Raw genomic sequence first — 15,962 nt, 5'->3', positions numbered from 1 at the left:
GGACAAGTCACTTAACCTCTCTTAGTTTTCACGGCCTTATGGAAAACAGGGATAACAATATTATTTACCTCACAGAACAGCTGTGAAGATCATATGAGATAATACACAAGGAAGCACTTTCTAAATCTATAATAAAGTATTATAAAAATCTGAATAATTATTATGATATTTTTATCCTAAGTTCATTGCCAAAAATCAGACAATCCTCCACAGAAAATAGGTATATATGACTTAAATAGGGCACTCACCATCCAGGCACTTTAAGCTTCCTAAGCAAACTGGGAGGGCTCTGCTGCCTCAGAGACTACCAGCATTTATTCAAAACGTGTGTGTGTGCAGACGTGTGCACTCACATGTGTGTGATGTCCAAGGAGAAGTTCTTACCTGTCTGAGTCCTGCAGAGATTTTACCAGATGGGTATAGATGTCCCGCTCTTTCTTTAAGACCTGAATCAGCTCTTCATAGTCTAATTGTTGCTTTTCCTGGAAACAACAATGGGCATCTGACATTAAGGGAAGAATTTTAAAAGAGCACCTCCTTACATTATGCAAACATATGTGGATAGTTCTGGTTTTTAAATCCAAACGAAGGTGATCCCCTGTGCCGGGCTCTGGATCAGGCCACAGTCAGAGAGCACCACCTGCAGGAGGAGTGGGGAAGGGCTGTCCATCACTTACCTCGGAACAAAGCTGAGCTGTGCTTCCAACACTAAGGAGTTGCTGTAAAGGAATCATAACTGTTACCCAATCTGCCCATCGTGAAACGGCCACCCCTCAGAGCTGCTGATTATCGTTTTCACAACACTACAAAGAATGCCCTTCCACACTTGTTCTTGCTCCAAAAAAAAGAAATTCATAAACCAAAATCTGACACTTATTAGGGACAAGGGACTTACAATAAAATAGAAGTTAAGTGAGTCAGGTTTAAAGGCACCCTAAACAGAGTGATGATAAAGGGATCTGAGGTGGATCTCTCCCACTTACTAGCTGTGTGACCTGAGGTAACTAGCCCAGCAAACCTCTATGAGATTCAGTCTCCTCATTTATGAAGTGGGGATGTAATTTTGTGAATCGGCATTCACAAATGTGAAACTTTTTTAAAAGTTCAAATTTTGGCTCTGCCACTTACCAGTTCTGGGACCTCGGGAAGTTACTTACTGAAGCCTTCGTATTTCTATCTGTAAAACGGTAGACAATAACTACCACTTCATGGAGTTATGAAGCAGATCAGAGTTAAACTGTGTACTGTGGGGAACCAGGGATCCCGGGAGAAATGGCCAATTCAGTACTGGGGCAAGGAGAATCAAGGACAATACAAGATATGTCTACAGCCTTTTCTCGGGCTGGAAAATGAGGTAGCACTTAAATAATGATGGGGTGTTGTCAAAAGCACATAGGAGCCAGTTTGGAAAGGTCAAACCTGGGACAATTTGAGCATCAAAATAAATAACAATAGTAACAGATTATAACCTACTGCATAAAATAGGAATTCATGAGTCCATAGTGACATGAATAAATGGGAAGAATGGGCTTTTCTTTAAAGCAGAACAACAACTAATAAATATAGAAAGAATGATGGAATTAGAAAAATCACCATTTGCCAATCATCATGGTAATAAATAATTTGGCCAAGAAACATAAAGGGATGCTAAAACTAGTGGGTGAAAGTTTGAAGAAGATCAGGATATTGACAGACTCAAACACCTTCCCCCAAGTACTTACTAATTACAAAGGAAAAAAAAGTAACTACATAGTCAAGACACCTGGCAGACCCCACCTTCATCAAGTTATCAAGTCAGCACGGCCAGTAACGGACAAATCTAAATGGTGTCCCGCTGGACAGGCCACAATGAGGGAACACGGTGTCGCTCCTGTGATACTCCTGCCGAAGATGCCCAGCCTGAATTCAGTCACCAAGAAACATCAGAGAAACCCAAACTGAAGGACAGTCCACAATATAACTGGCCTGAGCACTCCCAAGGCCATGCAAGTCCAGGAAAGACTGCAGAACTGTTCCAGCCTAAAGACTAAAGAACCAAGACTATTTTTGTGTGTGTGTGAGGAAGATGGGCCCTGAGCTAACATCTGCCAATCTTCCTCTCTTTGCTGAGGAAGACTGGCCCTGGGCTAACATCCGTGCCTATCTGCCTCCACTTTATATGGGACGCCACTACAGCATGGCCTGACAAGCGGTGCATCGGTGCGCACCCGGGATCCAAACCGGTGAACCCCGAGCCGCCACAGCAGAGCACGCCCACTTAACCACTGGGTCGGCCCCGAACCAAGACTATTAAATGCAGCGTGTGATCCTGAATTGGATCCTTCTGCTACAAAGGGCGTTGTGGGACAACTGGTGAAACAGGAATGAGTCTGAGGATTAGACGGCAGTGAGGAATCTCTGCTAATGCCCCGGTTGTGAAGGCTGTGCCGTGTTATACAGGAGAATGTCCCTGCTTATAGGAGATACACACTAAAGTATTCAGAGGTGACAGGGCTTCACATGGACAACTTATTCTCAGATGGCTCAGGAAAAGTAAAATCCTTTATTCCCGTAACTTGCCTATAAATTTGAAATTATTTCAAAATAAGAAGAAAATGTTAAAAGTGAATGTGTGCAGAACACCTAGCACAGTGCCTGGCATGGACTAGATGCTCTCTAAACGCTGGGGGCAGACACTCAGTTAATGGAAAGACCGAGGCTACAAGCAGCCCCCGTATTTCACATTGACGTAGGCTTTCTCCTGAAGGTTAGATACTACCTGGGACAGGGGTTCTTAACCTGACTAAAATTCAGGGGCTGCGTGAACATGAACGTGAAAGTCATATCTTCATTTCCACTAACCTCTAACTGAAATTTAGCATTCCCTTCAATTACGAATTGAAGGAACACTGCCCTTGCTACAAAGCAGAGTAGTAGTGTTTTCCTGTGACTCTGCCATCAAAAGAAATAGTTACTTTGTCTATGTTGCAGGTATCTCAAAATATTTATTCTTATCACTACTTCAGAACTACAGCAGTCACTATACTCACCACTAGATCTTGCTATTTAATGCACTAATGAAGCAGCATTTCTAGAGCATATCTTTTGATTTTTTTTTTTTTTTTTTTTGTGAGGAGATCAGCCCTGTGCTAACATCCGCCAATCCTCCTCGTTTTTTGCTGAGGAAGACGGCCCTGGGCTAACATCTGTGCCCATCTTCGTCCACTTTATATGGGACGCCGCCACAGCATGGCCTGCCAAGCAGTGCGTCGGTGCGCGCCCGGGATCCGAACCAGTGAACCCCGGGCCGCCGCAGCGGAGCGCGCGCACTTAACCGCTTGCGCCACCGGGCCGGCCCCTATCTTTTGATATTTTGATAGCTGAATTTCAAAGTAATTGGTTTCCTTTATAATCCTATGCATATATTTTATGCATTTAAATATTTTTCCAGGGAAGAGATCTTTGGAAGGGTGGATTCCCAAAGGCCTGCAGAGGTCAAAAGAAGGTTCCGAACTCCTGACCTACGCGAACCCTGCTAGGCTTCTAGCCATGAAGAAAACTAGGCAAAGGCACCACCTGCCAATCAAGGGTTTTAAACACAAAACCACCAGTTTGGTCATGATAAGCTAGTCACCCAGACGGCTAGACATGTTGGGCCCTTTTGTAAATCACGCCACACGTCACTGGCACAAGGAGCTCCCGAATCCCTTTTGTGGACAGGAACAGTGTTATGTGGGACTCTCCCAGCTCCCACCTGTACACACCACATGTGCAGACAGAAGGTCCCAGGGAAGAGACTAGGGGAGAATTCAGCAGGACATCAAGACAAAGAGGCTATCGAGTCCTCAGTATGTCAGCAACTGCGCTAGGTGCTTTCCGGGCATCTTCTCATTTACTCCTCACAACAAGCCAGTGAGCTCAGGCGTCGGCAGGGAGTGAACACTTGGTAACTGTCAGCCCTAACTGCTGTTTCTATGCTCCAGCGCTAGGCTGGCTACCTGACAAAGATCATCTCTAACTGCAACAACAAGCCGGGGAGATATATTAATCTTCTCACCTTCCAGATGAAGAAACTGATTCTTGAGAGGAGAGGTAACAAGTTTGAGTCCGTTCAGCTAATAAGTGGCAGTCAGAATTTGTGCTTGGGTAAGTAACTTCAAAGCCAACCAAGAAGGGCTAGGAAAAAGATACACAAACATGGACTTCTGGTGGAGCAGACACCAGGTGTGAAAAGAATGCGCCCAGGGAAACAATCCTGACCCCGGGAGCCTGGACCTTAACCGGATCGCCGTGGGCCAGGCTTTAAGCCCCAGAGGATGACCCACCGTGACGTCAGGGCCGGGAGGCCCGGCTCAGCTCCCCTCTCCTCTTCTTTCCGGCAGCTATTCCTAAGCTTCAGCACGTCTTTCAGGGCACTGCTCTCCTCAGGCCCCCCTCCACCTGCCAGCTGACCACCCCCTTCCTTTCCTCGGCCCTTCCATCTCCGGGGAACTGGGAAACCCCTGCCCCTGAGCTCCAAGAGAAACTCCACCCTCCTCTTTGGAGACCACTTTCCACCAGTCGCCCCTCTCCACTGACACACTCCAAGGCACCTTATAGGATCTGCTCAGGCCAAACTCTCCCCAAGAAGCCTGCCCTGACTGAGAGAAAGGCCCTCTTCCAGCCCCCCCGGCACCACGGTCCCCCTGCACCCAGGAGCTAGCGTCCTAACCACCTGTTCACAGGTCTGAGGGCTCCTTTTGGGCAGCAGCACCCTGAGCCAGGCACAGTGCCTGGCACAGATCAAATGCTGCCACAAATACTTCCTGAGCTGATTAAATAAGTAAGAAGGAACACAGGGACGGATATGAATCTTAAGAGCAGAGATTCCTGTGGATATTTTGCATAATGGAAGTCAGAGTGAGTCAACGTCTTCCTAGAAGCAAATTGCTCACCCATGTTAAATAAATGAACTCTTCAGAGCCATTTGGGTCCCATTTCATCAATCACCTATTCCCTTGCCTTGAATCATGCCCCATTAGAATGAAGTCATTTGGCTCCCCCAGCAGAGCTGACAAACCACTGGATGTCCTGGGCACAGAGGCAGAGGGCCAGGCTGCCCAGAGGGGAGTACAAGAAGCACCTATTCAGCAGGAGCAACCAAATCCCTGCCCCCACCCCCCACCCTGCCCCTCCAAACAAGAAACACCCCAGACAGGAGCCCGCTCATCCCAGAGAAGACTTATGACTGCCACACATCTACTATGGCCAACTCTGCAGTCTGTTCTCCACACCCCTTGGAATGACCACCCAGCTCACCACCATTCCCCTGCCTCATCTGAGAACTGGCAAGTCCCTGGAAGACCCCTCCCTCCTCTGAGAGCCAGCCCCTACACCCCCACTAAGCCAGCACGATTCTCCCCCAGGATTCAGAGATTTAAACTGAGACACCAGAAGTCTAGGAGTCACTGGATGTGACTCATGTCCAAGAGCGCTAGAGTCTACACCTTCTGTTGTTCGTGGAGCTGCCACAGTTTCACCATCCCCAAGGCATGGCTACTCAACTCTCCCTTGGCATCTGTGAGGCTCCAGTCCGTTCCCAATGAATACTCCCTTTCATTGTTGTTGTTTTGCTCAAACTACTCAATGTTAGATTCTATAGCTTACAACCAAAAGAACCTTAACTAATACACTTACATTATTTCTAATCCTCTCAGGAGTTAAGCATGTAATTCCTCACTTTACAGATTAGGAAGGTGAGTTTCAGAGAGATTAAGTGACCTGCCCAAGGTCACAGAGCTAAGAAGCAGCAGAACCAACATGCACCAAAGCCGGGGCATTTTCTACTCTACCATAGTTTCCTTAATGACTTGAAGGAAACACATGTAATGTGCAAACCACAATCTGAAGAGGCAGCAGATATGTAAAGAGAAAGCTTGATAGCTCACTTCTTGGTAATCACAGCAATTTAGTGGCCTGGTAGATAGATGGTGTCTATTTCAGGAGCTGTGTCACAGCTCTGCAACAAAGACATTTATTTCAATACTCAAGAAATTCAGCAGCGATGTCCCGACCATGTCAACAGCCAAGCTATAAATCTCTGGCTGCAGCAAGTTAAATACAGTCGGTGTGTTTTACTCTCTGTTCTTCAATTCCCTGATCAACCAGCGTTAATTCTCAGGATCACACAATGATGAGAAGGAAAACAGATTGCCCAGAGTCAATGGAGACTTCATCACAGCCTCCAGTTCTTTGTAGAAATGGGCAGACGATAAACCCTACATCAACACCAAATGGCCAAGGGCACAGCAGAAGAAATCCACATTTTCTACAAAGAAAGAACTACAATCTGAAAAGTACACCTTTCTCGGGGGGAGGCGGGTGGGGAACTGTAGGCTGCAACAGTTGGGATTTCTTTAAACTAACACCTAGAAATTAACAATCCCTAAATGATAATTTATAATTCTTTATCAACAATTTTCAATTAGTCTTGCAGAACAGAATTAAAACGTCTGCTAAAATACTTAGATATTTTGCACAGTAATTTAAACATCACCAAGATCTAAATACAACCGAAAATGAAATAATTTTATATTTGTGGTTATATGAAGTACAGACATCTCCCGGTGCAAGAAACTAAAAAGGAAGTGGTGCAGAGGAGCAAACCAGTGAGATTAAATTTTAAAATAGCCTGTTTAATAAATTTATAAACATTTTGTTCAACATTTAGACACTTTTTACATGACTAAAACGTGATTCAAAACAGCACAGTTTAACTAAATATATTCAAATTAGTGAAGATATGTCCATCTGAAATATCTGTCAGGCTGATAACTCGTTTCAAAATAGACTGTGCTTTATTACAGGTTACTGTGCATCGTAACACACAACTAAATTTGGACAAAATCAAGCAACTATATGCAAGTTAGACTCACAAAATATTAGCCTTCTGAGATTTAATTATTGGACCTGCCTGAGGTCACTCAAGTGAAGTGACAGAACCAGGAGAGAAATCCAGGCTTCCAGACTTCTGGCCCAGCCCAAGGGCTCCACTGGTCCATGCTGACACTCCGATTCAAGAGAAACAGCAAAATGCAAAACCACAAACGGTCCAAGTTAAGAAAGAGCTCGCAGCATCCAGCCAGTGATGCCTTCCAGATCAGGGCTGATACTGAGCTGATACACAGTGTGATGGCTAGTACTGGTTGCTAAAATACTGAAATACTTCTACACTAGTTGGAAAATAACCCCTGATCCATCCACCCCAACCACCTCTGCTGCCCTAGCCCCTCCCCGCGGACCCCTAGGGACCTCTCCAAGATCCAATAACTACAGGGTTGGTGCCTGGCACCAGAGCAGGCCTCCCAGGACCCCACTCCAGCCCTACCACTCAAGTCTGTTCTGACGGCTGTGCCCGTGCTGTACCAGTTGTTAATTATTTTGAGAATCACCTTTCACAAAACCACAAGTCATGATCAGAGCCATTCATCAGAGAACTAATTTGCGTAAGAGTTCTCTGTCTTCTGAATGTATGAACTTAATTAAAGCCAGGTTCAAAAAAAAAGAAAAAACTTGGGCTACAGTGAACTCCTTTCCTTTCCCATATCTGGCTGCCTAGTTGCAATACATGCAAGGTGGGGGTCAGAACAATCTGTATGCCTCTCTCACAATCCAACATAACCATTTATTCACTCAACAAACATTTATTGAACCAGGCACTGGGCTAGGCTTCCAGATTTAGCATGAACGCCAGTTCCTACCCCTGAGGTACCAGCCCATGGTGCACAGGAGCTCAAGGGGTGGGAAGCAGAAAGGTGGATCCTACAGGGTCAACATAAGGACTTAGTGTTTCGATGGATAGGCATGCAAAGCGCTGTGCCCCAGAGAGGAAGAGATGTCACCACTAAGCAGGATCAGGGAAGGTGCCACAGAAAGGTGACACTAGAGTGGCACCTTTAGAGATGTAAACAAGGAGGGAAAAGGCATTCCAGGCAGATGGAACAGCATGTGCAAAGGCACCGAGAGGTACAAACATGGCATTTTCAGGAACCCGCAAAAAGTTAGCTGATGTTGAGAGAAGATGGGGACGAAAGAAAATGAGAACGGAAAGATAGTTGGGGACAGATCAGAAAAGACCTGCTGTGCCATTTTTTGTGAGCATTTGAACAGAAAAACTTTCTTAACACTTGAGCACTTGAGATTACATCTTTTGGAGAGGTGAACTCTGGGAAAGCAAATATGAGGCTTGTCTTTTAAGGAGCTGTGATTTCTCAGTTTCAAATGCAAATACTAACGCTCAGCTGAAGGAGATAGACTAAGAACCCCTCCTCCTACCTGTTGTAAGCTCAATTATCAGCAAGAAGTCATTGGAGGATCTCAAGATCAAAGGAGTTATCAAATATGTGTCAGAAAAGAATATGAATTCGCATATGAACGTCCAATTTCAGTCAAGCTTACCTCAGAGAAGATGATTTTGCTGCCTGGTGACTGTTGAGAAGAGCACTTTTCTGTTATTAAGTTTTCATTCCTGAACTTGAGATCCTCCGCAGTCATTAAATAACGGTTCTGCTGTATTGCTTCCAAATCTTTTTCATCGAATTTCTAAGGAAACAAAACAAATCATAAGGACATTTTCATTGGGAAAATAATATTAAGAGATTGTCCCAAACTCTTCATGGAAGATATTTTATTTTTTCTTCACAATACCCATATGTCAAATAACTCCCACCATCCCAAAATATTAGGCAATTACAAAACTCTAATGCAACTCCATTTGTGTGTTATTACAACCAGCAGAAGAACAGCACAGTGACATGACTTAGGCAAGGAGGGTGGCAGTCATTACAAACCTTCCTTCTCACCACTGTGATGGTCGCCCAGTGAGGAGAGAGGACAAAGCTCAGGCTCTGGTCCCCCAGGACCAGGTTCCAATCTTGGGTTCCCCTTGGCCAAGGTGTGACCTCTGGATCTGTTTCCTATCCTACAGGGTTACTGCGGTGATTAGAGGGGTTCTGTATTGCAACCCAACAAAGTCTAGTCTCTGTGGAAACATTACGAATTTAACAAAACTTGAACCTTCCATATCCACGAGGAGATGTGACTTACAGGAAGAAAAAGGCAAGACTGCAAACACTGCTTTGGCATCTGGTCATATATGAAAGGTTCCCTCATGATGACACACAATAAAGTCCCCTCACTGACTCCTTCAGAAGATCTGACATCCAACAACACGACAGAACTGCAGACCATCTCTCTGGTCTTTTGGCCAAGTTCAAGCATAGACTCTATACTTAACTAACCTATTTAAAACCTGGTAACTCTTGAACCAGGGTTCTGTCCACTCTCTGTCGGAATTTAAGGGCGAGAACCACATCTTATTCCTAAGTACCTATCAGAATTAATTCACCACATCAAACTTTCATATGAAATTAGGTGAATACAAGAAAGAAGCAGAGGCAATTCTTTATAAAATCCACTGAAGTGTAACAGGAAGAACTACGAATCAAATAACCAACACGGAATTTCTAGAATTGCCATAACACAGTTTGTGCTTGAGTTACACTTTTCATTTTTATTTTTTAAAAGTCCAATTATACATACACATTGCTTAACAGTCAAATAGTACTGGAAGGCTTACATGGAAAATTGCAGCCCTCTACCTCTCCATTTCTCACCTCTGAGTCCCACTCCCAGAAAAAAACAACATTCAACTCTTCTAGTTATTTCTTCTGCTATTTACTTCCATGTTTCTATATATATTTCTACTCTCACATTTCTTGATTTCTTAAGGTTAGATTTTATCTATTGGCTCCTATCATAGAAGTTTAAGGATTTAGCTCTTACATCATCTGGGCCCCAACATTTTTCCTGATATTTACACCCCAATTTTAGGTAAATCAATATTCCGCATTTACATTATTATGGTCACCCAAACACTGTTCACGGCTCAGCCATACAGTGTTCCGTGATTACACCTCCTTTCTGTTCAATTCTTTGCTTTTCTTGGAATTAGTAACAATTGCTTTGTTCTGTTTGTTTACTTAGTTCATAAAACTAAATTATGTACTTAATTTATCTCCAAACTCTGAAAGATTTTGAAAATCCCTCTAGATGGACTCAGACACATCAGGTAAATAACAGGTTCCATTTCAGTTTCTTGGAGAAATCCCAAGTGAAGCCCTCCCTCAACAGCTGGAATCTGGGTTCCCACAGCAGTGGCTCAGCTGTTAGCCTGGGACTTCCCTTCACATTCCAGATGAATTTCCTACTTTATGGATCCCATGTCTCTCTCTTTTTTGGTTACTTCTTCATTTGTACAGAATCATCCTCCCAGAGTTTCCTGCAAAGAGTACACAGGAGGCAGAAGATTTTAGGCACCGAATGTCTGAAAATGCCTTTATCTGCCCTCACTCTTGGCTGACACTGTGGCTGGGTACTAAATGCTGGATTGGAAATCACTTTTCCTCAAAAATCTGAAAGCACTGCTCTGCTATCTTCTGGCTTCCAGTGCTGCTAAGAATCCTGATGTCATTTCAAGCCTGAGTCCTTTGTATGTGACCTATATTTTCCTCTCTATGGAAGCCTCCAGATTTCTCTTTATCCCTGTGTTCTGAAATTTCACAACGACATGCCTTGGGGTATAGGTCTTTCTTCATTCATGGTGCTAGAAACAGAGCAGGCCCTTTCAATGTAGAGATATCTGTCTTTCCATTCTGGTACATTTTTTCCTATTACTTTGAAATTTTCCTCCCCCCTGCTTTGCCTGTTCTATCTTTCCAGAAGTCTTATTAGTCATATATTGGAGCTCCTGAATCAAGCCTCTAATTTTCTTATCTTTTCTCTCCCATTTTCCCATCTTCTTATTTGTTTGTTTGCTTAACTCTGTTGTCTGGAAGACTTAGTCAACGTCATCTTCCAACTTTTCTAACTCTTCTATTAAACTGTTTATATCTGTAATCATACTTTCAATTTCCAATAGGTCATTCTTCTTTTCCAAATACCTTGTTTATCAGAGCCTGATCTTACGTCTTATCTAAAGATGGTACGGTGTTGAGTTTTTTTGAAAAGCTGCCTAGTTTTCTTCTCATCCTCCCTATTTTTATGTCCTCTGTGTAGCTCTGCTCTGTCTGTTTTGGCCTTTGTCTTTCTTCTTAGATGCTTTTCTCCTGTTTGAGGAACTCAGGCCATCCACCTACTTTTAAGGATAAAAGTGCTCAGAAGCTCTGTGAGTGTGGAAAGGGCCGACCCATGGCAGCCTCACTGTGAGATGAGCAGGTGGGGACTCAGCTGTTTTGTGGGAGGACCCCCCACTGTCCGCATCTTTCAGCCTGTTATCCCCTCAGAGGGCTCACTGCTGGGTATGCACACTTCCACTCCCTCCTTGTTTCCATTCAAGAGATCCCCTCCTGCTTTCAGTTGCACCTGGTGAACCCGAGGCCAGAGCTTCTCTGGTTTAAGGTCACCAGAGAGTAAACCTCCCATCTCCCGCTAACTGCCGGGCATTCCAGGTAAATCTCCCATTTACAAAGGCAGCAGGTCCCTCCACTGTGCTGGGCCTTTCCGGATTCTGCAGGATAACTCAGCTTGCTTCTTGTTGGCTTTTCATCCCAGAGGCATGCAGCAGAGTGGAGAAAGCTGATCCTATGTAGTTCCCACATGCCCATCCACTTACCAGCCAAGCAGCCCCCTGCTGCTGTCCCACTCCCATTCTCCTAGTCCTGTGGGTTTATACCTTCTCACTCCCTCACTGTCATCTTAATGAGGCTTCAGTAGGAAGCAGAGTTAAATACCCAGGCTGAATCCATCATGGTTACTCATAAGTCTGAGCTGAATCAAAAATTCACTACACAATCAAACAAGAAGGGTATTCTAAGACAAAAAGGAATAGTTAGTGCGAAAGTACAGAGGAGTGAGAGGGCAGGGCATGAATAAGGAGCAGCAAGTACTCCCAGAAGAAGTTCCTCAGTGAGGAGGTGGGCTGGGTGCTGAGCAAAACAGGCCTAGGCCTGAATCATCGCTGCCATTTACTAGTCACATGATCCAAGATAAGTTCCTTCCCTTCTATGAGCTTCTGTTTCTCCAAACTTACCTCCCTGGTGGCTGAGGTCCAAATGACGTAAAAAAATGAAAACTATGATCATTTCTGCCAGCCTTATTTTTATATAAATGTTCCTGCAAAAGAGTTTTTTTAAAAAAACAACCTGTGCCAAGTCAAAAGATTTAAATACAAAAGAAAAAAAGTGATGGTACCTGAAGCAACGAGTCCTTTTGACTGGCACTTTCTGTGAGACGTCTAATCACTTGCTCTTGACTGTGCAATTTCTGATTACTTTCACTCAAGAGACTCTTGCAACGATTCTCCACTGCTTTCTCTCCTTCCTTCACTTCATTGCGTAATTTCTCTACTTCATTTCTAAGGTCCTGCCAGAAGAAAAAGAAAAAATGGAATTTACTTGACAAAAAAAATTTCAAGGTGACAATCTCTCACCTGTTTACCTTACTGCTATAAGAGAGCAAGCTAATAGATGTATTTACCAAATGTGTATTTCCTTCTCTTTTAAAGTCTTATGAAACCCAACTCCAAGAATATTCTGAAATTTGGACAAAGCTTCAGGAATAAATATTTATCACAATACAATACTGAAAAACCAGAAAGAAACTAAATATCCAACAAGAGGGAATTAATTATAAAAAGAGTATGGTATAAAAAAACACACAATTATGAGTAAAAACAAACCAGGATACTATGTAATTTGAACTTCATTGTTTTCTAAATGTTTACACAAAATATTCTTAAGGCTATAAGGGAACATAGCAAAATAATAACCTAATATATAACCTAGTATACCTAAGTAGAGGGATATGGGTGATTGTCAATTGATTTTTTTATTTTTTCATTTTTCTGAGTTTCTAAAAATCTCTAAATAAGTTTGTATAACTTTGATAACCAGAAAAAACAATGACTTTTTGATCATTATACTAAATAATGACATTTACAATTACATAGAAACTGCTCATGTTAAAATGCTAAGGAAAAAAGAGAAAAACAGTAAACCGTGTAATTGTAACTACCTCAAAATAGGTACTATTTGTAATAATGAAGCACTATTCATAATAGCAAAAGGCTGGAAACAACCCAAATGTCCACCAATAGAGGAAGAAACTACGGTACATTCTCACGATGGAGCACTCTGAAGCTTTAAAGGAAAGGAAATGAGGATTCTATAAATATATTCCCGTAAAGTAGTACAGAATATACAGTCAGCCCCTCCGTATCTGAGGGTTTCTCATCCATGGATCCAAACAACCACGGATCCAAATTTTGCGGATACGGAGGGCCAACTGTATTCATCGTACTAGCCATTTTATATATATAAGGGACTTGAACGTCTGTGGATTTTGGTATCCATGGGGGTGGTCCTGGAACCAATCCCCCTCAGATACCAAGGGACAACTGTATCGCTCAGGTGTAGGGGGGAAGGGGGGGAACCCAGGAGGGAAAAAACAAGTATATATAGCATATTGTCACTTTTTTAACCATAAAATAAATTAAATGGTTGCCTATAAGGAAAAAGAGAGAACAAGGTAGGAGAGAGCAGAACTCATTTCATAGATATGATGTTGAAACCATTTACATGTTTAGATAATTATTTTTAAAATAAAATAATTATCTCATAAAACTGAAAGCAGACAAACAAAAAGATGAATCTATGTATCGAGTTGATTGATTAACCAAAGAGGAACTGTTTCAATAACTTAAAGCAGAGTCATCTGTCCATCCCTAGTGGGATCTTTCTACGAGGACAAAAGGGACTGCTGCACAAGATCTTACCCTGTTTCTAGTAATTGTGTCGTAAGAAATATTTGTGGGGCCGGCCCCGTGGCTTAGCGGTTAAGTGCACGCGCTCCGCTACTGGCGGCCCAGGTTCGGATCCCGGGCACGCACCGACGCACCGCTTGTCCAGCCATGCTGAGGCCGCGTCCCACATACAACAACTAGAAGGATGTGCAGCTATGACGTACAACTATCTACTGGGGCTTTGGGGGAAAATAAATAAATAAATAAAATTATAAAATATGTAATTCTAAATGTGAATTGGAAGTATCGACATGAACTTACATTTTCTGTTATTTCCCTCCTTTTACAGAAAAAGCCTAGAATCAGTGTCCTCCTTGGCGTTCAGACTGTAGTCTCAAAATACCATTTCCCACAAAAAAAAAAAAAAAAAAACAGGGTTCTTCAAAGCAGTGGTTCTCAAAGCACAGTCCCTAGAACAGCATTATCAGCATCACCTGGGAACTGCAAATGCACATTACTGGGCCTCAGCCCAGACCTATTAAATCAGAAACTCACAAGGCAGGTAGAGGCCATCAATCTGTGTTTTAATAAGCCCTCCAGGTGATTCTGATGCACACTAAAGTTTGCCTTACAGGAATGGATGATTCCAGACCTGGGGCAGGAATGAACAATATGAGTCCAGACATCTTACGTCAGAAAGGAAGGAAGCTATCAAAGACTCAACGTTCATGTCCAAAGAACTCAGGAATCAACTTGAATAAGCTTTCCCACAGTCCAAAGATAGGACAGTTAAAACATCAAGGACAATAACAATGAATTAAAAGACATCAAAAAATTTCAAACATCTGAGTTCATAATGATATTAAAAAAAAAAACCTCTGGTCACTGTGATAGGCAGAATAACGGCCCCCCCAAAGATGTTTATATCCTAATCCCCAGAATCTGTGAATATGCTAAATTACATGGCAAAGGGTAACAGAAGTTGCAGATGGAATTAAAGTTGCTAATTAGCTGACTTTAAAATACAGAGATTAACCAGGTAGCTCCAATATAATCACAAAGACCCTCGAAAGTGGAAGAGAGAAGCATGAAAAAGACTCCACCAGCCATTGCTGGCTTTGAAGATGGAAGGGGGCCACGGGTCTAGAAATGAAGGTGGCCTCTAGATGCTGGAAGAGGCAAGGAAATGGATCTTCCCCCAAACCTTCAGAAGGAATGCAACACTGCTGACACCTAGATCTTGGCCCAGTAAGACCCATTTCAGACTTCTGACTTCCAGAACTATAAAATAAATTTGTGATGTTAAGCCAAAAGTTCATGCTAATTTTTTACAGCAGCAATAGGAAACTAATACAGTCATTTGGAGAATTCTAGTAAGTTCTTATTTTGTCTTTCCCGTATGAACTGCACCCAGGGTAACTAAATAGATGATGAAAAACAAGATTTTATTTATAGAAGTATTCAGCTACACATGAAGAAGGAATGATGAGATTAAACTATCACCATTTTGCAAACAGTCATCAATGGCGAGTAATATCACAAACACAGGGGCTATCAAATATTATGTACCTCCTGCCAGAAGTACAAACGACCACCTATGACGTAACCTTGCCAAAAAATTAAACCTGAATTTGACCATGTATCTTTTTTTTCTTTTTTCCCCCCCAAAGCCCCAGTAGACAGTTGTATGTCATAGCTGCACATCCTTCTAGTTGCTGTATGTGGGACGCAGCCTCAGCATGGCCGGACAAGCGGTGCATCGGTGCGCGCCTGGGATCTGAACCCGGGCCACCAGTAGCGGAGCGCGCACACTTAACCGCTAAGCCACGGGGCCGGCCCTGACCATGTATCTTATCTAACTACCAATTTATTAGAAATAGAGTCAGCAGAGAACAAGTTAAATGACATTACAGAAATACAATCAGCAAAATCCAGAATGTGAAAAAACTGTAAAAGATAAATGACCCAACTTACTGAACAAATAACTTACAAGGAAAAAAAGGGAGAGAGAACCTGTGGATTAAATAATAATTAAGAAAGTTAGGAAATGTTAGTGAGAACTCATGAATTCATACTGATTCCACAGAGTTCATTATAGCCTTCCCTAACTTTCTTATTACATATACTGCGCGCACACACACACACACAGAGTTGGGCACAGAAATATAGATGTGTGTATGCATGTGTCAGCATGCATACATATATT

General features: G+C 42.9%; 1 protein-coding gene across 3 annotated transcripts in view; it reads right to left on the bottom strand.

Moving 5' to 3' along the window:
- CDK5RAP2 (CDK5 regulatory subunit associated protein 2) overlaps nt 1-15,962 on the bottom strand; it is a 174,351-nt gene that overhangs the window by 84,726 nt on the left and 73,663 nt on the right. For all 3 annotated transcript variants that reach the window (XM_087419197.1, XM_087419196.1, XM_087419195.1), the window contains exons 13-15: nt 12,208-12,378; nt 8,416-8,559; nt 385-482 (exon numbers count right to left, since the gene is read on the bottom strand). In XM_087419197.1, the coding sequence (XP_087275323.1) occupies nt 385-482; nt 8,416-8,559; nt 12,208-12,378 (413 nt within the window). The remainder of the gene's footprint in view (nt 1-384; nt 483-8,415; nt 8,560-12,207; nt 12,379-15,962) is intronic.

Source organism: Ceratotherium simum, chromosome 29 (assembly GCF_057802395.1).
Source record: "Ceratotherium simum simum isolate JZ-2026a chromosome 29, ASM5780239v1, whole genome shotgun sequence".
Classification (NCBI taxonomy): Eukaryota; Metazoa; Chordata; class Mammalia; order Perissodactyla; family Rhinocerotidae; genus Ceratotherium; species Ceratotherium simum.
This window is presented reverse-complemented; position numbering and strand designations above follow the sequence as displayed.